This window comes from Parasteatoda tepidariorum, chromosome 4 (genome assembly GCF_982258835.1).
Source record: "Parasteatoda tepidariorum strain Cologne lab strain chromosome 4, Ptep-v5.0, whole genome shotgun sequence".
Classification (NCBI taxonomy): domain Eukaryota; kingdom Metazoa; phylum Arthropoda; class Arachnida; order Araneae; family Theridiidae; genus Parasteatoda; species Parasteatoda tepidariorum.
This window is the reverse complement of record NC_141758.1, coordinates 58,679,289-58,707,019: the sequence shown is the minus strand read 5'-3', so window position 1 is coordinate 58,707,019 and position 27,731 is coordinate 58,679,289. Positions and strand designations below refer to the sequence as shown.

Here is a 27,731-nt window from a genome sequence, read left to right as displayed (position 1 = left end):
TACTATAGGATACAAAGTATTACTTATTCTAAGAAAATAAATTTTTTATAAATTTGTATTATTGCTCAAGGAAATTTATATTTAGTTATTAATTAACCACATGGCCCCTTCGATTAATGCAGATTATGTGGATCATAATTACTTCTATGTCTGCGTTAATATAAATGTGAGTAATGCTCATTAAATTTGAATGAAAGTTAATAATCAGGTCAAGACTGATTTTTTACACACTTTTTTTATTTTGCTATCTATACAATTTACATACATGCATAATTCAACAATTTGATATTATTGTTTTTAAAACATAAAAAACAATTATTACATTTTTGGTATCTTTTTTATTCATAAATGTAATAATTCATATTTGAAATGACAACTTAGATTTAAAGAAGTAGAGCAAAAATGCTTTTTTTTTTTCCGAAATTCTTAAATTCTTGTTTCACAAATAAACCAATGCTTGAGAGATTGATACTTTTATTTTCTTCACTATTTAAGGAATTTTAGATTTAACTGCTTGTAGTGCTAATAGAGTGCAATAAAATTTGATACAAATGAACCAAAGAAAATTACATCTTAATTGAAGTAACAACTTTTTGTAAATACATATGAATGTAGCTTGTATTTATGAAAATTCTTACTTAATTTTATTACAAGTTGATAGTTATCCTTTTATAAATTCAGAACATTGCACAATAAACGTATTTAATACTTCTTATCAATTAAGTTTCTAAATCTTAATAATCAATTTTTCCCATAACAGTCATATGAAACAATAATGATATTTAGTCTTGTTCTTTGGCACTTTTAATAACGGACACGAAGATCGTGTATTTCATCATGAAATTGTAAACAATTTGACTGAGATGAGATATCTGATACAACTTATAAAAAATTTGACGCAAATGAGACGTGACTAATTTATTGTAATGACGTTTTTATACGCATGACGCTTTGATTCACTCAAGACTTCATATGTAATTACGCATAGAAAGTATATTATGCATACAACTACATTTATTAGTTGAAATATAAAGTTGTTAAATCTTAACCATAATTTATTTTTCTATGGCATGGTATATGAACCAAAACCGATGACCTTTAGCCCAGTTATTTGGTATCTTTTTTAATGTTTCATACATTACTGTACATTTTTCATGTTTTAATGAAATTTTTTTCAGTTTTCCAAAATTTACTTCATATTTTCGATGCATTATTGTTGGATTTTGCCAGTAGAAAATTTATTTTTTGGTTGCTGTGAGATGTTTTGCATTGAATTAGCCTATGGTTGGTTTGCGTGCAAAGATACTGAAAATTTCTAAAAGTTTATCCACAGATATGAAGTTAAACGATTTTATTTTTCTTCGATATTAAGTTTTTGCTTCGAGAAAGTTAAGGTCGGCTGTGATTCACAGAAACTAGAATTAGGCATAAATTAATCTTCAGTGTAATGGCGTTTATTTTTTGTAATTGTTAAATATCATCGTAATCCATTGATAGTGTGAAATATAGTATATTATGATACATTCTTCGAAGGAACTGCCCGAATGCGATAATCCTTTTACAATTATCATGAAATCGGGGCACTGCTGTTTAATTTTGATACTTCTGTACTTAAATTTAAATGATTCATAATCGATGCGAGTTACAATCGAAATACTGGAAATATGGGACTACGGAAAAATATATGAGAGAACCATTCGCAAGATGAATACTTTATTCCAAAAGAGACTGTAGTTTTGAATTTTCAAACAATTTGAAACTGATGAATGATACATCTGCGAAATAGCCTACATCAGTTAAAGAGCATCAGGATTATTATACTGCTTTTGTTCCCTTCCCGCGAATTGAACGAAATATATATTCAAATATTGCAAAACTTTCTTCATTTTTGACGAAACCGTTTCCTGGTATATGATCTGAGCAAAATCTTCGCCAATGTGAGAAAATAGCTATCATCACTTCCTTGAGAAAATGAATTTCTTAAAAATTAAGGAAATATTTCGCTATTCCAATTTTTCCAAAAACAAATCCATGAGGCACTTTAATGTCTTATGGAATCTAACGGGTGGTATTGTTATTGATCACTTTTTCGAGGCCACCACATAGTTAGATGAACATCTCTCCAACAACGCAAGAAAAACAGACAGGATAGAGCGATGAATTACATCCATGCCCGGAGCGAGACTGGAACCCAGTATCTTCCTGGTGAGGTCAACTCCTTGTCCACCATACATCCGGTCGGCCTATTTCGTCATTTTAATTTCAATCGTCTAGTCTTCATATTAATTAGCATTATCCCATAATGTACAGCGATAGGGTTCAGAGTTGAGGAAACATTTTAGTCTTATATTTACAGTTTGTATTTCGTCACAAATCACACAATTTCGTGACAATATGATTCTCAAAATTTACAGAATACAGCTCAAGTATTGATGAATCGTGAAAAGAGAGAGTTTTATTTTTGAGAGTCTGAAAAATTAAATAGGACAGATTTTTTTCAAGAGGTGAGCAAGTTGATTTGTATTGCAAGTTGATTGACTTAATATGAATAGTTTATAATATAAATATTATCAGGTGAAAATCAGAATACAGGAAATTCGGGACTACAGGGAAAAAAATTACATGAGACCAAATTTGCAAGATCAACATAACTACGAATTTGCTCCAAAAGAGACTGTAGTTAGGACTTTTCAAAAATTTGCTACTGCTGAACGATATATCTTTGAGATTGTAAGTATCAGTGTTAGACCATTAAGATCATTTTACTGTTTTTAGTCTCCTTCCGGGAAACGTCCAATAGGATCGATTCTTTCAATTGGCAAGCAAGTTGATTTGTTGCCGTACAGTTGTGCTGTTTCGGTGTTTGTCGTGGATGGGCCATAATATGCATATGGCCAGTTACCAGATATATGAGGATACAAGAAAGATGGAACCATCGGTAGAAAGCGACATTGAGGATCACTTGTGGTCGGAGATAAATATGTTGGCAGTTTTCCTGTCCAGAAATTTAAAGGATATTGTGATTTAGTATGTTCCGGAGATTGAGGATTGTCCAGAGATAAATCTTCAACGTAATCAATATCTGTTCTCTTTGGTGTAGATGAAAAGTCTATAGAAAAATAAACAAAATTATTTATTAACTGAATATTTCCTGAAATGGATAGTAATATAGATGTTAAATTATCACTTTTTAAATTATTAGTAGAGTAATTTTTCAAATATTTTTTGCAAAAATATTTATGTTTTGTTTTGTTTTTCAATTTTTTAAAAATCTTCCTTAGATTTTTTTATTGCATAGATTTTCCTTAGACTTTTTTATTTCATTCTTTAAAAAAGAAAAAAAAACGTGAATTTCCAAGAAGGAGAAAATAATTTTGCTTCAGTCACAAGTAAAATATAAAAGAAAACGTATCTGTTTTGAAAATCATTGAAAGAATTTTAGATGATGGCAAGAAGCCTATTGCGAAAAAATTCCTAAAACATTTTTTTTCTGTTTTATTATTATTTTTTCTTTTAGTTTTACATCGAATAGTTTTTTAAATGTCGGAATGGGGTAAAAATATCAACGGGCGAAAATTTTATTTGACGATAGATTTCATTTATGTGTGTTAGAGAGTTTTCGAAATTTATATTGTCCTCCGACAAAGAGCTCAATTTAACTAGTTAGTCAAAATTTCAATTGAGATAACATGGCGATCACTGCTGCCAGTAGCGGTCTGAAAATTATTGGAACTTCTATTTTCATCAGGCAAAGGGCTACAATTTTTGACATAGAGGGAATTTTCGGTGATGGCAAAAGTTTATTGTGAAAAAACCATTTTCAAAACTCATTTTTGGTTTATTATTTTCTTCTTTTTTTTTGGAGTCCATTACGTTCCTAAATGTAGAAAAATAGTCGAAATATCAGTAGGTGAAAATTCTATATGCTTATAAATTCCATTTGTAGCGGTTAGAGAACTTTTGGAACTTGCATTTTAATTAGGCAAAGAGCTCAATTTAAAGTTTGCGAAGTCTAGTTAGTCGAAAGTAGTCAAAAGTTTAAATACAATAAAATAACAAATGAATTCTGCCAAAAGTGATCAGAAAACAATTGCTACTTGCATTTTCATCAGGCATAGAGCTACAATTTTAATCTGAACACTCCAGCTAGCTGGAAATTTTGATAGCATGATTCCACTCTGTAAAAAGGGCGATATAAAACCTCTTCAAATTCGATGTTAAAAGAAAACTCAAAAAATTGTGAGAATAAATGCGTTATTTCAATCTACATACCAAAAATAGAGAATGCTTACACCAAGCTCACATGCATTTACATCATTCATTAAATATTTTTGTCTTCGAAAAAACTAACGTTCCGAATCATTCGATGGCAACGGCAGATTGTTTACTATCAAGCACGAGGTATGTTCCTTATCGTCTCGCACATGGCAAAATATCAACAGAAATTTAACTGTTACAAAAACCATTTATGTTTTAGAGTTGCAATAAAGACAATTCTCATAAGATAATTTCATGTATTAATAATTACATTAAATGACTTTATGATATGCAATTCTCATGTGTGTCTGTTCTATTAAGCTTAATTTGAATTTGTTCTAAAGTTCTCTTTATGCTGTGTGTATGGCTGTATCACAAACTAATTTTATTTTTGGAATTGTTGAGAGAACGCATTCTAAATTAACCCTTGCCTTATAAGTCCCACTTATAATAATTCCGTATGGCATTGAAACGGGACAAAATATCACATCGGGATTTCCCCAAAAATTCAATTTTCCAATTATCATAACCAATAGGCAGCGTACAATTATTTGAAACTGAACATTGCTTAGTTGATGATATTTGGTTCCTAAAACCTCCTTTTTTGATTAATCTTTGTTCCTCAACTCTCTACTTTTTATTTTGAACTCATTTGTTAGTGAGTCTCTTATTATTTTTTTTCATCGATTCATTAACATTTTCAACAAGTTATCAAACACTGTATTAAATACTTAATTTAATTAGAACTTTACGTTGTGCTGATCTTTTCCTGGGACGGATTTCATAGTCCCGACGGGTTTTATATTGACGCAATCAATATTTTATAAATTGCACTGAGAATACTGTTGAGTTGTTTGATGTGGTTTTGCAACATTTATAAGAAAATTTATGCGTGATTCACTTTCTCTACTAAGTTGTGATATTTCTTTTTATATGAGTTCATTATTTTCTTTTCTTATACATATGTGTATTGGAGAAGATAAAGCTTGATTGCTGAACATAACAGTTGAGGAAATTAAAATTGTGTAGGCTGAAATTCTATCTGATCCTAACACTTCTGAATACAAAATATACAATCGCTAAAAAAAATATTGCAATTGCGAATAATAATCAAAATTTCTAATTAATTACATTGTAAATGTGGTTTCCATTTTAATATTTCTGATTGATGTTTAGAAATTACAATACATTTTCACAAGCATTTCGTTATTCTCTGCGTTTTAAGGGTATAATTTTTGCTCTTAAAATATCATCAGTCATGCATAAAATCCCGACAGACATTAAAGTCCTAATAGAACTTTAAAGTCTAAAAAATTTGTTAAAAAATTAGAAAATAACATTGAACATTAAAAAAGTATTTTTCAAAGTGTAGAATAACAATTACTCAAAAAGAAAAAAAGTTTCATACATTTTTGATAATTTTTTTAAAAAATTCGTTTATAGAGGTTTTATTGTTCGTATTGTAAGTGATATTGCAAAAATAACTTTACTGATTCTAAAGTGGTTCCATCTTACTGTCATTAAGAAATTTTGGTTTCACCAATCACTAAAAAGGTTGACAACTACTTTAAACCAAAAGAAGCATTATGGTATATTTCTGGTGTTTCGCTACACCAAAGATTATCCTTCGTGTTTGATTACACTAAGAATAGTCATTTGGTGTTTTCCATTTTTGATTTGAAATAGTTGTCACCATTTTAGTATTACTATATACAAAATTTTATTTCACAGTGCAGGCTTGATTAAAATTAGACAAATATCTGTTCATTTTTTACTAGTTATTCTTTTAGTTTTAGCTTAATTCAACAGCACAAAGTAAAAAGGCGTAGCATGAATTATAATAAATCTATGTGAAAAGCATTTCGTTCTCTACTAACATGGATTAAAATATTTATATTTAGAAATTCCAAATATGTTTTTGATATAATCTTCGATAAAAATATTTACGGGTAAGTTGAAAATTAAGTTATATAACCGAGTGAGTTATGTAATAAAGTGCCGGATAATCAGTAATATGTTATGTGACACTTACTTTGGCTTTTCTGTATTCCTTTATTAGATAAATCGGTCGTTCTCTGCTCTGGCGATGAATAATGTTCTTCACTGCTAGGATTTTTTGAAACTATGTAAGATCTTCTTTCAGCATTTGTTGAATGAAATGCAAATTCATCTGAATAGGTTAAGAAAAAAAACATTATTTTTGATAAATTTAAGAAAAAATTAATGCTATAATTAATGTAATAAACATAATTATTTTTATTGAGGGTTATTTTCTGCACTGTAAAAATTGTTGAGTAATACCTCTCCGAATTTGGAGTCGAAAAACTAAAAAATTTATGTGAATGATTACTTTATTTCAAATTAAAACCGAATCGAGAGTTTTTACACACATCAAAGGGTGTAGTTAAATTTTAACATCAATAATTAATGAAGCTTACACCAATCTGCAGCTGGTTAGTGAAGAAGATATTGTTTTTACGAGCTCCGTAAATTTGGCAAATAATTAGTATAGATTTAAACTATTTTATAAAATCTTGAGTGAAATCATGGTAGGGCATGTTTAGCAAATGCTTTTGGACCATTATCAGAAGTTTAAAGGAGAATAATTGTGAAATTTTTGCAGACAATATGGTGATTTGTTTACATGAAGTGTACTTCTTGTGGGATTTGTTGTTGTTGTTTCTATCGTCACTTGCCAAATACCTCCATGCCTGCTTGGGAAACCAAGCTAATTTTAAAGCAACGGGTGCGCTTCTTGTTTTCAGTGGCGTCATTTATGACCAAGAATACAATTTCAGCCCTACACACGTCACAGCCCGTTTCACAGGGTGGACCCATTCATAAATTTATTCATACATACATAAATTTTTTCGTTCATTCACAGATCGTAATTTTGACCTGAACCAAAGAGCAACCAATCTTTAATTCAGTACCCTAGAGGAATTGATTTATTATTGGAACTTGAAGGATTTTGTGACCTCAACATATTTAACGTGCACCTGTCACAATTTAAAACATAGGATATATTCAGCCTGCGGGATTCGAACTCCTGTTCTTACAAACACGATCCCAACGTCTTACCAACCAGGCTACCCTGGCCCTCTTGTGGGATCTCATAACCTGTTTAATAACAAGTAAGTTTCAATCCTCTTTACTGATTGATGAATAATATTAATTAAGATAGATTATTTGAAAAGTTATTTTTATCTTCTTATCTGATTTCTGATAAATTAATTTTTTAGTTTTACTCTCATAATATTTACATTAATTTGTCAATTGTATGAAATAATTTTATATTTAATTTATATTCACTTTGGTTTTGTTTGAATTTATATTAATATCCTGTTAATGCTGTGCGTATGTTTGAGCAATAAACTAATTAATAAACTAATTTTATTTTAATAAATATTATATGTATGCTACCTAAATTTATGACTTTTGATTTAGATCATCATATCTTAAAGCAATTACAAATTTTAGTGTTAATTAATAACAGATGTGTACCAAATAAATTGTACCAAGTAGTATCAAAGAACATTCTAGGCGTTTCACTTCAACAGTAACTATTCTTGATTCTGATGCAGTGGCACACTTAGTGAAATATCACTTTGGTGCAAAATAATTGCCACCACTTTTTTTCCCTAGATTCACAAAAATATTTCACAGGTAGATTTTCTAAACATCCATCAAAAACTCTATCTTTAATCCATAGAATTTTTCAAACATTTAAATATAGCTTGATTCATTAAATGTTTTTCTTTACTATGACAACCATTTGTAGGGGAAACGTGTCTAAAATCAACAGGTGTACTGGAAATTGTCATTATCGTTTAGCTACACTCATTATAAAAGCTGTAGTGTAATCTTTCCGCAGTTGGTGTTGCATAGCACAAAACATTGAGTGAAGAAATACTCTGTTTTAAATTACCACCAAATCGAGCAGTCACATGTACTTTAAAAGGTGTAGTTTAATCTAAACACCAATAAGGGGAAATTTTAACATCAAGTTCAAGAACATCCACACTATTCTTGAATTATTTTTTTCACACATGCCAATTTGGCGTACTTTGGAGATCATCGTTAGAATGTTTACCATCAAGTGCAAAATGGTGTTAATTTGTTGTTGTCTTGCACTCTTATGCATCGAAAAAACAAACGTTTGCCACCACAAAATTTATTCATTTTTTAATTGTGTCATTAGAATAAGTCGATTTTAATTTTTAAATAGCTGGCAATTGTATTAAATAATCTTATAATGTTAAATTCTACCCTCTTGTGTTTCGAATTCGTTTTCAGTTAATTTCATTTTAAGAGTTAGCGTGTGTATACATCCCAAACTAACTGTTCTTAAATGCAATTTTACCGTGAACACAACTTTACCCTATGTATACTATATCGCATTGTTACTGAAGTTGTGGCAACTACATCAAAAGCTTTGTAAAGGAGCATTTCAAGATGTTTTTATGACAGTAAGAACTATTCTTGATGTTTGATTACGCCAAGATGGTGTTTTACAACGGCACTTTTAGTGTAAAATTGCATTTTTTTTTCTTCCTTGTCATAAGATGCTCTAAACTGTTTTAGAGTGTAGAGACAAGGTAGGAGCTGGAAAACATATTTCCTCGTTAATATTGTGTCAGTTCTCAGACACGGTGCTTTTAGAGTCCGCTCCGAACTGTTATAACGATGTCTTTTGAAAACTGAAAAGTTTAATCGGTTTCCATCTTAAGAGAAGAGTGGAGATATTATTTCCTGCTTTTTTTTAGATATCAACGTTTTTTTATTGATTTAAATTGTTTTGAAAACAAACATTTCATTTTAATACAAAATATTTTCCAGCGCTGCACCGACAATAATTTTTGTCCCACTTTCTTCAAAATAAAAGATTTCATATAAAATATATATTTAGAAATTGAGAATTTAATTAGCGCATTTAAAGTAAAACGATCAAGCCACATTCAGTGGGAATGTTCCTTAAGCGTGTAAAATTCGTGAATTATATTTTATTGTTCTTTATGATTTTAACTTTTTCATTATTATTTAATTTTTTGAAAGAAATATTTGAAATATTTATAAATAATTATTATTAAATGAACAGTAATGACGTCACAACGTTAACTCATTAATAATCGATAAACTTCTCAATTCGCGATCGCAACGCTCGAGTACGCCGTCTAGCGGGAGCCTGTAAATATCGGACATTAATTTATCACGTTTTCATTTAGTTCCATCGAAATCATTGACTGAATCAGACGCCATTTTTTAGCAGCAAATAAGAAACAAAATTTCCCTAAGGAAAAGGCCGAAGAACTTGAAAAAAATCTCCAGAATATTAGTAAATCTTTCAGGAACAGAACACGCCAAACATTTGAAGAAAAATTCCGCAATAATTTTTTATTTCTATTATCAACAAACTTGCAACTGATGACTTCCGATTTCGGATACTGTTACAGATGTGTGTATTAAGGTAAAATGCATTTCTTCTGTCTTCAATTCATTACGAATTAAAGTGAAGTCAACATTGCTTTCGTCATTCCAGTGAATAAATATGAATTCAGAACATACAGAATTGTAATAGTTATAACATATTCTTCTTCGTTATAGAATAGTATATATTTCTGTATCCATATAATTCGGAAAACAACAATAAAAAATTATCCAAGTTACTTGAAATAGTGCCATTTGTGCTGATTCTTAATTAATTTTAATCGCTTTCTTGGTAAGTATTTTTTAGTGTTGAAAGAATAAGTTCAACTAGAATTCAGCTATTCTGTTTTTAGCTACATATTCAATTTCATATCTATTATAAAATTTTGCTGTATAGTATGTTATCTAAAAGTAATGAAGGGATAAACTATGCATCTATTATTTGAGAATAAAGTTTTCAAACAAGGAACTTATCATTTTGGAATTCTCCGGGAATTATAAATCAGGTAAGTGCAATTGTGCACGATTACGACGAATTGAACTACGATGAACTATAATAATAATAACATTTATTTACATAACAGAGGTAAGTTCACACAAGCTGCGCAGGCAATCCTTTTACATGACAATCACGACTACAACTACTGTGTTACAACAAACTTAGGGGAGGCAGCCGGTAGCTGCTTACTTCGCTCCTTTAACATTGGAATGTGTGCCAAAGCGCCTTGTGCAAATTAATTCGGCACACACCCCACCGGTGAACAGAATGTTCACCTAATTAATACCATTTAAGCATTTACAATAATACTTATTAAAACAAAGATATAACTAAAACTGTTATCATAATGAGACTATTCACAAACAATTACAAAAAATTATTACAGATACAATAAACATACATTACGATGCAAAATGAATATATAAGAAAATTCTACTAAATTACAAAGAGCAAAATATTTTTAAACGTGTATACATACTTAAGGCTTTCAAACTGGTTAAAAAAGAAGTGAATTATTTAAGTTACTCTTATCTGCAAAATAGAAACAAGATTAGTAAATTTTATCAATTAATTTCTAAAGGATAAAGAAGCTGTATAGGTTTTTTAAAGCTGCCTTTAGAAGTTTTAACCAAGCAAGATCTGACATAATTGTCTCTACCTAAAAATATTTCCTGAATGATCCCCAATTCCCACAATTTGGAAAGGGGAAGATTGAGAAATTCTGTCCTGAGGCAGCTGTCCACTTAATTGGTCAGCTGGTTTGGCATTATATTTTTTACAAATGAGACAAAGCCGAATGATTGATTTTGCTAACTGACGACATTTAGGTATCCAATAATTTTTTCGAATTTGAGTCAAAGTTGCCGATACACCACAATGAGCAATACGTTCATGTTCCCTAATCACAAGCAACTCGGCAAATTTACTACGCCGAGGAAGAATTATTGGATGCTTTTCACCCAAGTACAAATCTGCTTCATTTAATCGACTGGTAATTCGCAATATATTGTCCTCATCTAAGTATGGCACTAAAGTTTTTATTTCAGAATTATTTCGAAGTTGCTTATTGTCTTTTAAAGTCAATATCTCCTCTGGATAAAATTCGTTTTGAATACTTTTTATCCAAAATTGTTCTGCATTTTGTATCTCATCCGCCGTGAGACACGAGTTTGTAGATTTATTAATATTTCGAGCATTGTTCACAAATCGTAACACCCAAGCAGTTACCCTTAAAAGTCTTTTTAAACTGCTGAATCGATTTATGTCGACAAATGGTTCTCTCTGCTTGGTAATAGCCACATGGACATTGGAGTGATGTTCCAGTTCTTTTGAACTTAAGTCCAAATCAAAATTGGGTTGGAGGTTGGGCCATTGATCTGGTGGTTGTTTGAGCCATGCTGGCCCATTCCACCACAATTCACTATGCAATAGTTTGGTAGCGGATGTACCACGTGAAATAATGTCAGCGGGGTTGTCCCTTCCTGGACAATGTCCCCATTGATTTGGATTAGAAAGTGTCTGAATTTCTTCAACGCGATTTTTGACATATGGTTTAAAGGTTGAAGAATCACCACGTATCCAATAATACGAAATAAGTGAGTCAGTCCAAAAATATACATTGCTTTCAAATTTAAGACAAGACGATACTTGTTTGGCTAACCTGGCTGATAATAGGGCTGCTGTCAACTCTAATCGTGGCAGTGTTAGCGATTTCAATGGTGCTACACGACTTTTCGAACAAATAAAACTAGTTTCTATGCTGTTACCTGAAGTAACAAAGCGCAAATAAAGAACTGTTCCATAAGCTATTTTGCTTGCATCGGAAAAGCAATGCATTTCCAAATTCATTAATTTTTTATTCGGTTCACCCAAATAATAACGTGGTATCTTAATATAAGTCAAATCCTCCGCCTCACTACTCCACTTCTGCCACTTGCGGTGTAGCTCAGGGGGAAGATCAGAGTCCCAATCAAGTCCTGCAGACCAAAGTTCCTGCAGAAGGCATTTCAATCTAATGACGAATGGACCTAGTATACCGAGAGGATCGAAGATTCGTCCGACCACACGCAAAATTGATCTTTTTGATTCTATTTTACGAGACAGAAATTTTAAAAGGTCCTTCGGATCAAAATATATTAGATCACTTTCGGCATCCCACGATAGTCCCAAAACTTTAATTGAAGGTTTGGAATCAGCCATCGTGTTTTTAGAGTGCTGTGTTTCAATACTTTCTTGTTTCCATAACAAAGCAAGATTTTCCGAATTAGTGGTCCATTTGTGTAACAACATACCCGCATCACTAAATATTTGCAAGCACTCCTTGGAAGTACTTAAAGCGTCTTCAATATTATTTTGTCCCAAAATTAGATCATCGACGTAAATCGAGCTATTTAATAACTCAAATGTCTCTGGAAACTGTTCCTTGTATTTTCTAAAATGATGTTTCAAAGTCGCTGCAAGAAGGTATGGACTAGGCCTAAGGCCAAATAGAACTCTGGTAAAATTCAAGATGTAGGGATTACCATTCAAGCTATCTGCCCAGTAAAAACGAGTAAAGTTTCTATCAGGAATATCAAGTTCAATTTGAAGAAATGCAGATTTTACATCTGCTGTAAACGCTATAGGATTTTTCCGAAAACGTAGAAGAAGTTCCAGAATATCAGGATGTAAGTTTGGACCAGTAAATAAGCTTTGATTTAACGAGGCATACTCATCTTCATGGCTAGATCCATCGAATACAATACGCAGTCTACTGGTAGATTTGTCATTGCGTATCACTGCATGATGGGGCAGAAAAAATCCCGTACTATCCCTCAAAGAATCACATGAAGTATGCTCAACTATACCTTCCTTAATGTAACCATCGATTACATCCCTATATTCACAATGCAACTCTGGATCCATCCCAAACCTACAACATAACCTTTCAAAACGCTTACGAGCAATATTTTCATTATTTTTCAACACTTCTCTCATTCCTGGTCTCCAAGGCAAGCTTATACGGTATCTACCATCTACAAAACTAACTGAATTATCAAACTCACTAAGCACCTCTTCATCTCTATTACCTAAATTCACCGAATCCTTGTCAAATATTCCTAAATTTTCTAACTCCCAAAATTTCCTTAATTCAGCCGAAATTAATTCATTTTCATTAATAACCAAATTTACAGACGTACAAACACTCTGCTCATCACATTTACCCTGAAGAGACCAACCAAGACTGGTATCAATAGCAACCAGTGAGGAATCCAATCTTTTAATTTGTTTTGTTAAAGACCAATAAAAATCCTGACCAATTAACAATGAAACTTCACAATTTTCAAACAATTCATCATTACTAAATGTCAATCTAATTCCCATTGACTCCATTTCCTTCCATGTATCCGGATTTGGAAGGGTAATATTAGCTCTAGAAATTTCTTCGATTTCCACTGCCTCAATCATCGCCTCATTTCCATTCAATAAATTCCTCAACCTAATTTCTACCTTACGACAAGTTTGTTTTTTAGGCACTTTAGATCCGAATGAATATATTTTTAACCTTTCTGAGCCTAACACCCTTAATCCCAATCTACGAGACAAGTTTTTCTTAATAAATGTTTTTTCACTTCCATTATCAAATAAACAAAATATTTTATCTGACGAAGAGCTACCAATAATCTCTGCCTTCACGCATTGCAGCAAAACCCCACCTTTATTATTATTTACCACAGAATTTGAACAGGTAGTTTTAACATCAACTCCTGTTTCTTTCGAATCTAAACATAAATTTTGTTTTTTAGAATTCTCTAATTTAAAACAAATTGCACGTGCATGACGCCCTTGACAAAACGAACAATTATTTTTCTTACACATTTTTACATTGCAAGAAATATTACAGCATAAAAAACATCTCCTTTCCTTAATTAATTTGTCTCTTTTTTGTTGAACATTTAAATTCTCGCAACAATCAGAAGAGTGGTTCTTTTCCGAACAAAATAAACAATTAAAAACCGCAGATGTCATTAATTCAGTCGCCGATACTCTCCCAGCCTGCCTGTTATGATTAGAGGGGGGATGAAATTCCGAATGATTCTTAGGTCTCATATTCGCGTATCTGCGTGGCGCCGTATCGAAATATTTATTAGAAAATGAAGGCGAACTTTTTATTTGTGACTCATTTCGATTCTTTAACAATGCAGTAGTTCTTTCTCTACTTTCTATTTCCTGTCTGAGATATTGAGTTAAATTAGTGATCTTAGAATCCCCCTTTTCAAATTTTCGATTATACTCTAAAGCTAAACTAGAAGGGATAACCTTCATAATTATTGGAAACAAGAGACAACTATAAGAATCGGGTGAGATTCCAAGGGATTCTAATCCTCGAATGTTGACTTCTAACTGATCATACAATTTACGCAATGAAATAACATCAAACGAGTTCCGGACAGGGGTCAGATTTAATAAACAATTCATGTGATAATCAATTATAAGTTCTTTTCGTCCGAATCTTTTTTCCAAAATTTCAACCGCTTTTAGATAATTTTCTGAAGTTAATGTTAAACCTTGTATTGCTAATTCCGCATCATCTGTAACAACCGATTTTAAATATGAAAATTTATCTATATCATTTAAATTCGAATTCTCATGCACTGCAGATTTAAATCTAGCCCAAAAACTAGGAAAACTACTAATATTCTTACCCGAAAATGATTCCAAAGTAAGCTTGGGCAAACGGGGTTGGTTTATTAAAACCGGGCTAGTTTGAGGAATTGTAGTAGTAGTTAATGGTTGAGTTTCCGCCAGATTTTGAGGAGCTGTATTCGGGTTTGCAGCTAAATAACGCTCAGCGCGAGATTTCCACAACACAAATTTATCACGATAATCTTCGCGACTCTCAATTTCTTCTTCTAACTTATCAATATCAATTAAATCCTGAACTTCCTTATCAAGTTTACACATCTCTTCAAATTTAGCAACTAATTGTAAAAATGTTTCGTTAACAATTATTTTATCGGAACTATTATCTATTTCTGCTTCAAGTTTTTTAATTTGCTTCGTTACTAACGATCTTGAAACAGCCCTAGCTTTAATTGTTCTTTCTAACAAAGCCTTTTTTGCCGCATCCATTTTAAACTTATTATTTCAATTACAAAACAAATACTCAAATAACAGTCACAACCTCAATTCACTCTAAGAACAACAATAAATGCAATAAAACGCATTCAAAACAAAATTACAAATAATAAACACTGAAATTCATAATCCTAAATCGAAAGTGTAACCAACAACCATTCAAATAACACTTCTATATATATTACATTCTAACAAATTTCTTTTCTTAAATGAAATCGAAAATCAAAACCAATACGAATTACATTCTAAAATACTCTAACCACGCCTTATTTCGAAGTAACCTTATTCAAACACTATTCATTCAAAATATCCAACTAAATTATTTATCTAAACAAATCGAAAGCAAGATATACAATAATTCAAATATCTCCAATAATATAACAAATTCCTATTCTTAAAGAAAATTTAAACACATACTAACTATACGAATTGCATTTCAAATTTCTCAAACTACACCTTAATTCAAAATTACCTTACTCAACCAATACCTTCAAATATACGACTAAATTATTCAATGAAGAAATTTAACATTTCTAACTATTCCAAAAGAAAACGTAACGAACTTACCCCAATCATGCAGCGAAACGACGAACGAAAACGACGACGAAAACTAATATGATAAATCGGTGGTGTCGGAGCTAATAGAGTCAAATGGACTGTAACGTTTGGTAATTTTTTATTGAATGAGAAAAGAACGCTAGAAAGCTACGCTTGGCGCATTACAATTTCGCCAATGAGGGCGTGGACATCCCGGCCCCCATTGAAATATTCTGACATTTGAATGTTTCAATAATCATAAAAATAACAACAATCAAAATACAAATTTAAGCAATATTAATACAATTATTTTTTCACATTTTGAATTCAACATATAAATTTAAGTATTGTTAACAATTGGTAATACAGCAATATTTGAAATGCTTCTTTTGAAAATTCCATGAGGTGTGCGTACGAAAACCACACGGACATTATCATCCTTACCGGTGATAATTTCGGAAATTCGTCCTATAACCCATTTACAAATAGGTAAATTGCTTTCTTTTACCAGAACCATCATACCTGGTTCTACATTTTGTTTTTGAAACAACCATTTTGATCTTTGTTGTAAATGACTGAGATAAGAGTTACACCAATTTTTCCATATTGTTTGAACAATTTTTTGAGTTTTCTGCCATCGGTTAAGCAAATTTTCTTTAAAATCAATCAAATTTTGCTCAGGAAGTGCATTAATTGCTCTTCCAATTAAAAAATGTCCAGGAGTTAAAATTTCATAATTTTCTGGATCAGATGACATAGGAGAGAGAGGACGAGAATTAAGTATACCTTCTATTTGAATAGTTATAGTAAGAAATTCTTCCATTGTTAATTTCGTAGAACCAATGGTTCTTTTAAGGTGATACTTGAATTGTCCGACTCCTCTCTCCCATAATCCACCAAAATTTGGTGAACGAGGGGGTAGAAATTTCCACAGTACTTGCTCCGATGAAAGGAAACCAGATAAATTATCTTTTTTAGCATTTAAAGACTTTAAGAATTTGCTTATCTCAGCCGAAGCGCCAACAAAATTGGACGCATTGTCACAAGATATAGTACAACTTTTACCTCGGCGGGCAAAAAACCGTTTAAGTGTAGCTATTAAAGCACTAGTTGTTAAATCAGACAATAATTCAAAATGTACAGCTTTAGTGACCATGCATATGAAAATAGCTACATATACTTTGTTATATAACCCCTTTCTCTGGTTACGATATTTAATCCAAAATGGACCACACAGGTCAAGTCCTGCGTTCGAAAAGGGTGGGCTAGGAACCACCCTCTCAGGAGGGAGATCACCCATTATTTGAGAAGAGACTGTTGGCCTTATTTTAAAACACTGTACACAATCATGCACAACTTGACGAGCTAATTTTCTGCCACTAATTGGCCAAAAAATTTGTCTTACCGTATTTAATAGTCCTTGAGGACCAACATGCAAATCTCTCAAATGAAAGTAAGAAAAAATAATCTTAGAAAGTTTATGACCAGGTGGTAATATTATTTGATGAACAGAATTATAATTCAAATTAGAATTGGTCAACCGACCACCAACTCTGAGCAAACCATCCTGATCTAAAAATGGATTCAAAAATTTCAATTTACTATTTACAGGAACAGGCTTACCTTTTTTTAAGGCTGAGATGTCTGCAACAAAGTACTCACCTTGCACCTGTTTTATAATAACATTTCTGGCTTTATCTAATTCTTCTACTTTGAGAGGACCCCTAAATTTATTAACATTTCTACAATTTGAAAGAAACCTAAAAATAAAGGCTAAAATTCTTATTAGTTTCAGAAAATTATTTGTAACACTTAGGCATTTATCAATAAAAGAGTCATTTTTTATAGTCATTAGTGAAGTCGCTATAGGTTTCAGCTCGGTAGAAAAGAGTTCATCACTGAAATGAGTTTCAACTTGAAAATTTTCTTTATTTAGGAAATCGGGACCTGTCCACCACAGTTTATTGGATCCAAGGGTTGTAGCGTCTGAGCCTCTGGAAATGATATCTGCTGGGTTCATTTCTGAAGGAACGTGTCCCCAATCACAATTAGACGTAAGTTGTTGGATTTGTGAGACTCTATTACTCACAAATGTTTTTAAAAGGTGAGGCGAAGTACTAATCCACGCTAACGCAATAGTTGAATCTGACCAGAGTTTGATATGATCAAATTTAAGTTTCATAGCCTCTACAACCTTTTTCACAAGTTTTGAAAGGAGTAGACACGCGGACAGTTCCAATCTAGGAATAGTCATAGTCTTGATTGGTGCTACACGCGATTTGCTGCAAAGAAGCTGGCTGAAAGATTCATCAGGATCTGCAACTGTCTGTAAGTAAATTACCGCTCCAAATGCTTTTTCTGAGGCATCTGCAAAACCATGCAGAATAAGTGTGGAAAATGTCTCCTTCAAAACACAACGAGGTACTTGAATAGTTTCTATACTATGAAGTGTTTTAATGAACAAAGTCCATTCTTGGGCAATAGGGGATGGTAACCTTTCGTTCCAGTCTAGCTTGTGCAACCAAAGCCGTTGCATAAAAATCTTCGCTTTGCTGATGACTGGACCAAGTAGACCAAGAGGATCATACAAACGGGCAATTTGAGATAAAACATCTTTCTTAGTAACATCTGATTTTTCCGTAACTGCAACTTTGTAGAGAAATGTATCCCTTTTATTATTCCATCGCATCCCTAAAGTCTTCACTGTTGCATTACTGTCACGATCAAACGAAAAGTCTCCCAATTCTGTGTCTTGCGAATCAAAGCTAGTACACCATTTGTGTAATTTCATTCCTCCCCTTCTAAGTAGTTCTGTTAAATCTTGCTGAAGCTTAATACATTCATTTAAATTAGAAGTACCGGTAAGGCAATCATCCATGTAAAATTCTTCCATAACAACTTTCGATGCCAAAGGAAAATCCTTCTCTTCATCCTTTGCTAATTGTTGAAGAGTCTTCTGTGCCAAGTAAGGAGCACATGCTGTGCCATACGTAACGGTTTTAAGTCTGTAGGATTCAGTAGGCTCACTTTCGTGATTTTTCCAGAGTATTTTTAGAAATTTGGTTTGTGAAGGCAGTATTTCGATTTGTCTAAACATTTTCTCAATATCTGCGGTGAAGGCATAGATGTGTTTTCTAAATCGAAGCATAATAGAGAACAGTTCATCTTGTATCACTCCACCCTTGCATAACAAATCATTCAAGGAACAGCCATTTGTAGTTTTGGCGCTTGCATCAAACACTACTCTAAGCTTAGTAGTTTTGCTATCTGGTTTTAAGACACCATGATGAGGAAGGAAATATCCATAACTGTCATCAAAATCAGAATTGTCTGCTATCCTTTCCATATGGTTCAAAAGTTCATATTCCTTTAAAAACGAAACATACAATTCTTTCATTGCAGGATTACTTGACAAACGTTTCCATAATTGATTAAGTCTTTTTTCAGCAATTTGTTTTGAATCTCCCAACGGTATGTTGTTTTCACTAATATCCTTCCTAAATGGCATCTGAACTACATATTTCCCATTAGTTTTTCGATAAAACGAGTTTTCAAAAAGTTCGTTGCAATAATTTAATTCTGAACTGACGGGAGTTTTTGTTTCGTTTACATCTTCATTTTCCCAAAAGGAAGTTAACGCCTTATCAAGATTTTCGTTTTCAACAAGTAAAAAACACGAATCGTTAATTTTCTCTAAATTAGAATTTAAGTTGTTCGCAGCTCCCGATACAACATGACCAAAAAACGTTTCAATTAATATTAATTGGGAATCTTTAATTTTAATTTTATTCGTACCCAATAGTTCGAAGAATAATTCTGCTCCTAAAAGAGCATCAATTCGTTTTGGTTTATTCCAATTATTATCGGCAAGTTTTATTTTTTCAGATAAACTTAAATTCGAAATGTTTACAAATGTGGGTGGAAGAACCGCAATTTTTGGAACTATTAACAAGTCTAAATAATAAGATTTATTATTTTCTTCATTTGTTAACTCGGTACGAACAAATGATTTAGCTGTAATGCACGAGTCATTAACACCAGAAATCGGAACATTTGTTTTTTGTTTCTTTAAACCCAATAAATTAGCAGCTCTACTGCTTATTAAATTTGAACTTGAACAGCTATCTAAAGTGGCAATTAATGGTCTAAATATTCCCTGCCCATCTTTAATATAAACAACCGCAGTGTTTAAAATCACGCAATTAGCATTTTCGTTTCTATTCGTAAACAAAGTGTTCGAAGGAGTAAAAGGAGGGGAGAGGGGTGACAAGATGTCTGTCTCCCTTTTCTCTTCTACTGCTGTATCAAATGTAAATGACTCATTTCTCATATTTTCATGAAGTAAAGAATGATGATCTTTGCTTTTACAAAAGCAAGTGTATTTAGACATGCAAGGATTAGGAAAGTGCTTATTTAAGCATGAAAAACACAAATTATGAGTTTTTACTATTTCAATTCGCTGATTTACACTCATTCGTTTGAATTTATCGCATTTATAAAGTTTATGACTTTCCCTACAACCTAATAAGCATGGGTTATTCAATTTCGATTTAATTAAATACATTTTCTCTGTATTTGGTCTTGAACTAAAATGGGGCTTCTTTCTTTCCTCTTTAATATTAAGACCTTGCATAATTCTAGAACGTTCTTCCAAAAAACTTAGAAAATTGTCTAGTTTGGGTATTTCGTTTTTCGACAATTTCATTTCAAAACTTTTTCTAACTTCTGGATCGAGTTTTTGGAATAAAATGTGCATAATCAATGTATCTGATAGTTCATTTGATTTAAATTCAAGCAAGTTTAACGCTCGTAAATTACATTTAGTGTTATCGATTAATTGCATGAGCTGATTAGGAGAGTCAGGGATTCTTGAAAAATTTAATAATTTATTAACATGGCAATCGATAACTGCTCGTTTGTTCTCGTATCTATCTTCAAGTGAAGACCATAAAGATTCAAATGTATCTTGGGCTGACTCAAGACGTTTTGCTTCGCCTTTGAGGCAGCTTTTAAGATAGCACAATCGTTGCGTGTCGCTCAACTCTTTATTATTTCCAATAATAGAATTAAATTGAATTTTAAAATTTTGAAATTCTTCATATTTTCCGTAAAAGAAAGGTAATGGTAAATCAGGAATTTTATATATGTTGGTACATAAAGCATTTGATTCCGTTTCATTAGGTTTATTAATATCAATATTAGAGAGTAAAATGTTGATTTTTACCTCTATCTCTTCGATTTCATCTTCTATATCTTGAGCAACATCTAGATTGTCTTTTAGATCAATTTCTTCCGGAAGTAGCGTATATCCTTTAATCAGTTCTGATATCGATGCTTGCAGTTCCATTGCTACTTTCAATTTCTTTTTGAGAATGATGGCAGCGGCGTTTGCATCCTGCTGCGTTGAATGTTCTTCCAAAAATTTTTGGATTTTGTTTATTTTTGTTTTAATTGCCCCACGTTGGCGATTAAGACTTGTTATTGAGTTAATTGTGCTCATATTGAGCTGGTTCCGCTCCAGGTCGCTAGGACCAAAGATGTCGGAGCTAATAGAGTCAAATGGACTGTAACGTTTGGTAATTTTTTATTGAATGAGAAAAGAACGCTAGAAAGCTACGCTTGGCGCATTACAATTTCGCCAATGAGGGCGTGGACAGGTGGTTTCTTAGGCCATTTCCCGGCCATGTGCACCAAATTATGCACGATTACGACGAATTGAACTACGATGAACTATAATAATAATAACATTTATTTACATAACAGAGGTAAGTTCACACAAGCTGCGCAGGCAATCCTTTTACATGACAATCACGACTACAACTACTGTGTTACAACAAACTTAGGGGAGGCAGCCGGTAGCTGCTTACTTCGCTCCTTTAACATTGGAATGTGCGCCAAAGCGCCTTGTGCAAATTAATTCGGCACAGCAATGATTTTTACAATAAAAAATTTGACTGTAAATATTTTTTTTTTCATTTGATGATGGTTCTCTACAGAATGGTTTTTTACGTCTGATTAAGAACTATAAGAATAATAAAAAAAGAAACAATATGAAAGTTTTTATTTCAATGTAAAGAATTCTTGAAATCGTTTTTTTATCCTAAGAATTCTTTATTTTCCGTTTTTTAGTTTATAATTTTTTGATAAAAATTGTTCTCAAAATACTTTTTTTGAAAAATTAAATGGTATAACATTATGTGTTTATGTATACTTCTTGTATATTCCAATGTTTGAAGTAATATGATTCAGAAAAGTATGGAATAAAAATTCGGTACTTACTTATTAACGCCACCGCCGCTACAGATTTGGCGGTTTTTAAGTGCCGCTAATCTACACTTAAAATTTTTGCGACAATTCATAAAATAAAACACTTTATTTAAAATCAAAATAGTCAATCGGATTTCGGTGGAAAATGAGCCGATATAGAGTTTAGCAAAGATTCAAAACAATCATATCGCCATATGAACTCTGATAAATAAGATTCCAAATGAAATAACATTTCCAAAACGAACGTTTACCAAGATAAAGTTTTATGTTGTGGGAATTGGTACATTTTCGTTTTTTCGGTAAAATATTTCCCTCCTAAAAAAATACAATTGCATCTTGTTTTGTTTTTGGCAAATCCCAAAGACGAATTTTCGCAGCACTAAAAATGGCGACAAAAAAGAATTGTTTTTTTGTTTGTTTTTTTCGTCAGCATTCTTTATTTTACGTTTCTTAGTTTCTAAATAATGATTTTTATTGAAACTTGAAATTTTTTGATAAAAATTGTTGTCAAAAAACTTTGTTTACAAAATTAAATTTCATAAAATTATGAGGCTTATGTATACTTTTTGTTCATTTTAATTTTTGAAGTAATATGATTCTTAAAACTATAGAATGTAAAGTTTAAATGGGCCTTTCATGTTATATCATGAAATTTAGTAAAACTATTTCTCGGGCATTAGGTTTTAACTCTTATAAGAATATGCATATTTTTTTCTGTTAATGTACAAATATTTTTCCGATGTGTTTTGGATATTCCTTCTCTAATAAAAAGAGATACCATTTTGTTTTCGTTTGCATAAGAAAGAATATCAAGCATTTTTCTTTTTTAAATTTAATTAGTCACAATAAAGAAGGAACGTTGCAATGCTACATGCTACATTAACGACGTCTCTAGAGTAACTGAATGACGGTTCATGTAGAAATCGCAGGTAAGCGTCTCATACAACAACGCCCCCTATAGTTCGTTGCGATCGCGAATAGTTGAAGAAATTTAGAACGTGTTTCAAAAGCTCCGGGTCGTGAAACATATCCGTTATCAAGTTCCAATTTCTTTCTTTAAACTGAAAAAACTATCAATCCTAAGCAAATTTGGTGGGTAAAAATGCATTTTTAAGTTAACACATTATTTACCGGTGACGAGTTAACACATCATTACACTTACATTGTCTATTTCAATTTATGAAACCCAGGGTGATATAGAATTTCATAAATTTCATTCAGTACAAATAAGATTTATTGGTGTTTATTTATAATATTTTGCTTTGCATACATATTCAATGGCAAAATAACAGTTGCGACATAACATTATTTCTGCATAAATTTGCCGATTAACTAAATGTTAATTCGGAATCAAGCATTCTTACTTTTTAATTAGTGTAGTTAAATCTAAACTCTAATAAATGATAAAACTTACACCGAACTCAAATGCTTTTACATTATTCATGAATTATTTCCACAAATCTCGGCATCAATTTCTGAAGAAATCAGATAATCAAATTTTTTTATAATCGAGAAGGTGAAATTGATTTTATCACACACGATGTTGAAAATTCCACAGAAATAAATTGTCACAAAAAGGTATCTGTGTTTTTAGTCGTATAATAAAAGTAATTTTAATAAGAATATGTACATAAATCTGTAAATTATATTTAATTTTTAATATATAATTTCGATTAGCTTCGGTTTTGTTACGCCTTGTTCGAATGCATGTTAATATTCTTTTTGTGCACTGTATATGTTAGATTTAAACTAATTTTGTTTTAAAAAGCATTGAATGCTTTCATCCTTAATAAAAGATTCTGGCTTTATATTGTATCGTAAAAATAACTTTACTGAGTTTTATGTGTATCATTTTACTGTGATGGGATACCTGCAAGTGACGTAGTGTGGGTATCTCGATCCTGATTGGTTGTTGAAACGTGGTACTTACAACTGTTCTTCCCATTCTATTTCGAGTAAGCCAAATCCGTCAAGTGTCAATTCTTTTAAATGACTCATTCTATATTCTTTCACAAAGATTTCAATTCTTTCACCACTATATATTTCTTACTTAACACAAAGACAGACACGAAGCCATGTAGAACATAAACAATGAAATTACCAGGTACCCAAAGAAAAATATAACATATCACGGTTATAATAAAAGATATAAACAAACAATAAATTCAAGTTAAGTAAAAGAAGTAGACAAGAGGGAATTATGTTTCAAGAAATTTGATGTGGGATACGTCTTTGTATTTTATGTACTTCTCTGTACTTCACGTTAATTAACATTCTAACTTATGTGGATAAACTCAACTCAACCTAAACACGCCATTTTGCACCACACCCGTGACCCATGACGTCAGCTGGCGCTGACGTCACGGGTGTGGATATTGGTGATTTTCTTTTTCTTGAAGTGCAAGTTTCTAATTATAAATTTTAGTGTTACTAAATAACAAAATTGGTGGAGGCTGCTTTACATCAGTGTGTAAAAGAACATTAACTTTACATAAAGTGTGTAAAGGAACATTCTTGTTGAAGTGAAATACCTAGTTCCAATTCTTATTTTCCCCAATTCTCTAAAGAAACGAATTTTAATTTATTGCCTCCCTCAAAACTGACTATAGATTCTCACTATAAAAATGCTACATACGTTTGATAATAGTGTGCATCACTTAAGGTATCTTACTAGTTTCGACTAATTTTTTTTTGAAAAATTTTTTTCATATGCGCTTAATTCTGTTAAAAAATTTCTATCGACTAAAACAAAAACTTTTATTTAGAAGGCTATCAACTATGTTGCCACGGGGGTGTGTAGGTTCGTTCGAAGAGGAGACATAATGTGTGAATTATCCGGGCAGGAGGTGAGGTGATGAATTTAACTGGATTCTTGGAGATTATCATTCGATAAGCTGCGTATGGTATATTTGACAAATCCTCTTTCTAAAAACGCCGAAGACTGGTAAATCTTTGTGAACAAAAAAACCACAGGATTTCGTAGAAAAAGTTTAACCATCCTTTATTTATTTTAGTTCTTAGATCATATGCATTTCTAGTACATGACTCACCAATTTTACAAAAGGTGAAAATCCACCACGTGGATGCTGGGCCCTCCTTGTGTGCTCCAGGGAGTAGATAGAAATTTACTTTAACATATTAAAATAGTTATTTTTTTGTAGAATTTTATGATGCATCAAATAATTAGAAGATAAGATTGCAGAAACTTATAAAAGGTAAAATTCAAAAGATTAACTATAGAGCACACAGGGGGATAACATCAAAAAAACGCCGCTCTAAAAAAAGCAACAGCTCACCTGAGATCCACGGGGATTACTGGTCTATCTCCAAAAGATAGCGTCCCCTCCCTAGCGGTTACGAGAATCTCTAAAGACCAGCTAGGAGTCGAGCCCCAGAGATCCTGCAAAGGCAACGAAGAGGGCGCTCGTGTTGGTGACAGCCCAGTAGGAAAAGTAAACAATGTGGTGATCCCATGTGTAAACAATCTACCGTTGCCATCTAATGATTCGAAACGTTAGTTTTTTCGAAGACAAAAATAATGAATGAATGATGTAAATGCATGTGAGCTTGGTGTAAGCATTCTCTATTTTTGGTATGTAGATTGAAATAACGCATTTATTCTCACAATTTTTTGAGTTTTCTCTTAACATCGAATTTGGAGAGGTTTTATATCGCCCTTTTTACAGTGTAAAATCATGCTATCATAATTTCCAGCTAGCTGGAGTGTTCAGGATAAAATTGTAGCTCTATGCCTGATGAAAATGCAAGTAGCAATTGTTTTCTGATCACTTTTGGCAGAATACATTTTCTATTTCATTGTATTTAAACTTTTGATTATTTTCGACTAACTAGACTTCGCAAACTTTAAATTAAGCTCTTTGCCTAATTAAAATGCATGTTCCAAAAGTTCTCTAACTGCTACAAATGGAATTTATAAGCATATAGAATTTTCACCTCCGGATATTTCGACTATTTTTCTACATTTAGGGACGTAATGGACTCCAAAAAAAAGAAAAAGAAAATAATAAACAAAAAATGAGTTTTGAAAATGTTTTTTTCACAATAAACTTTTGCCATCACCGAAAATTCCCTCTATGTCAAAAATTGTAGCCCTTTGCCTGATGAAAATAGAAGTTCCAATAATTTTCAGACCGCTACTGGCAGCAGTGATTGCCATGTTATCTCAATTGAAATTTTGACTAGATAGATAAATTGAGCTCTTTGTCGGAGGACAACATAAATTTCAAAAACTCTCTAACACACATAAATGAAATCTATCGTCAAATAAAATTTTCGCCCGTTGATATTTTTACCCCATTCCGACATTTAAAAAACTATTCGATGTAAAACTAAAAGAAAAAATAATAATAAAACAGAAAAAAAGTGTTTTAGGAATTTTTTCACAATAGGCTTCTTGCCATCATCTAAAATTCTTTCAATGATTTTCAAAACAGATACGTTTTCTTTTATATTTTACTTGTGACTGAAGCAAAATTATTTTCTCCTTTTTGGAAATTCACGTTTTTTTTTTCTTTTTTAAAGAATTAAATCTTTATTTTTATGCAATAAAAAAATCTAAGGAAGATTTTTAAAAAATTGAAAAACAAAACAAAACATAAATATTTTTGCAAAAAATATTTGAAAAATTACTCTACTAATAATTTAAAAAGTGATAATTTAACATCTATATTACTATCCATTTCGGGAAATATTCAGTTAATAAATAATTTTGTTTATTTTTCTATAGACTTTTCATCTACACCAAAGAGAACAGATATTGATTACGTTGAAGATTTATCTCTGGACAATCCTCAATCTCTGGAACATACTAAATAACAATATTCTTTAAATTCCTGGACAGGAAAACTGCCAACATACTTATCTCCGACCACAAGTGATCCTCAAAGTCGCTTTCTACCGATGGTTCCATCTTTCTTGTATCCTCATATATCTGGTAACTGGCCATATGCATATTATGGCCCATCCACGACAAACACTGAAACAGCACAACTGTACGGCAACAAATCAACTTGCTTGCCAATTGAAAGAATCGATCCTATTGGACGTTTCCCGGAAGGAGACTAAAATCAGTAAAATGATCTTAATGGTCTAACACTGATACTTACAATCTCAAAGATATATCGTTCAGCAGTAGCAAATTTTTGAAAAGTCCTAACTACAGTCTCTTTTGGAGCAAATTCGTAGTTATGTTGATCTTGCAAATTTGGTCTCATGTAATTTTTTTTCCTGTAGTCCCGAATTTCCTGTATTCTGATTTTCACCTGATAATATTTATATTATAAACTATTCATATTAAGTCAATCAACTTGCAATACAAATCAACTTGCTCACCTCTTGAAAAAAATTTATCCTATTTAATTTTTCAAACTCTCAAAAATAAAACTCTCTCTTTTGACGATTCATCAATACTTGAGATGTATTCTGTAAATTTTGAGAGTCATATTGTCACGAAATTACGTGATTTAAGACGAAATACAAACTGTAAATATAATAAATTAATTAGTCATAATAAATTAGTCATGTCTCATTTACGTCAAATTTCTTATAAGTTGTATCAGATATCTATCATCTAAGTCAAATTGTTTACAATTTCATGATGAAATGC

At 31.8% G+C, this 27,731-nt stretch overlaps 1 protein-coding gene across 1 annotated transcript in view; it reads right to left on the bottom strand.

Annotated features, from left to right (window-relative positions):
- Positions 1-27,731, bottom strand: part of LOC107439508 (uncharacterized) — a 71,862-nt gene continuing 44,131 nt past the window's right edge. The window contains exons 2-3 of the mRNA XM_087161183.1: positions 6,290-6,427; positions 1-3,109 (exon numbers count right to left, since the gene is read on the bottom strand). Coding sequence (XP_087017309.1) covers positions 2,772-3,109; positions 6,290-6,427 — 476 coding nt within the window. The 3' untranslated portion in view covers positions 1-2,771. The remainder of the gene's footprint in view (positions 3,110-6,289; positions 6,428-27,731) is intronic.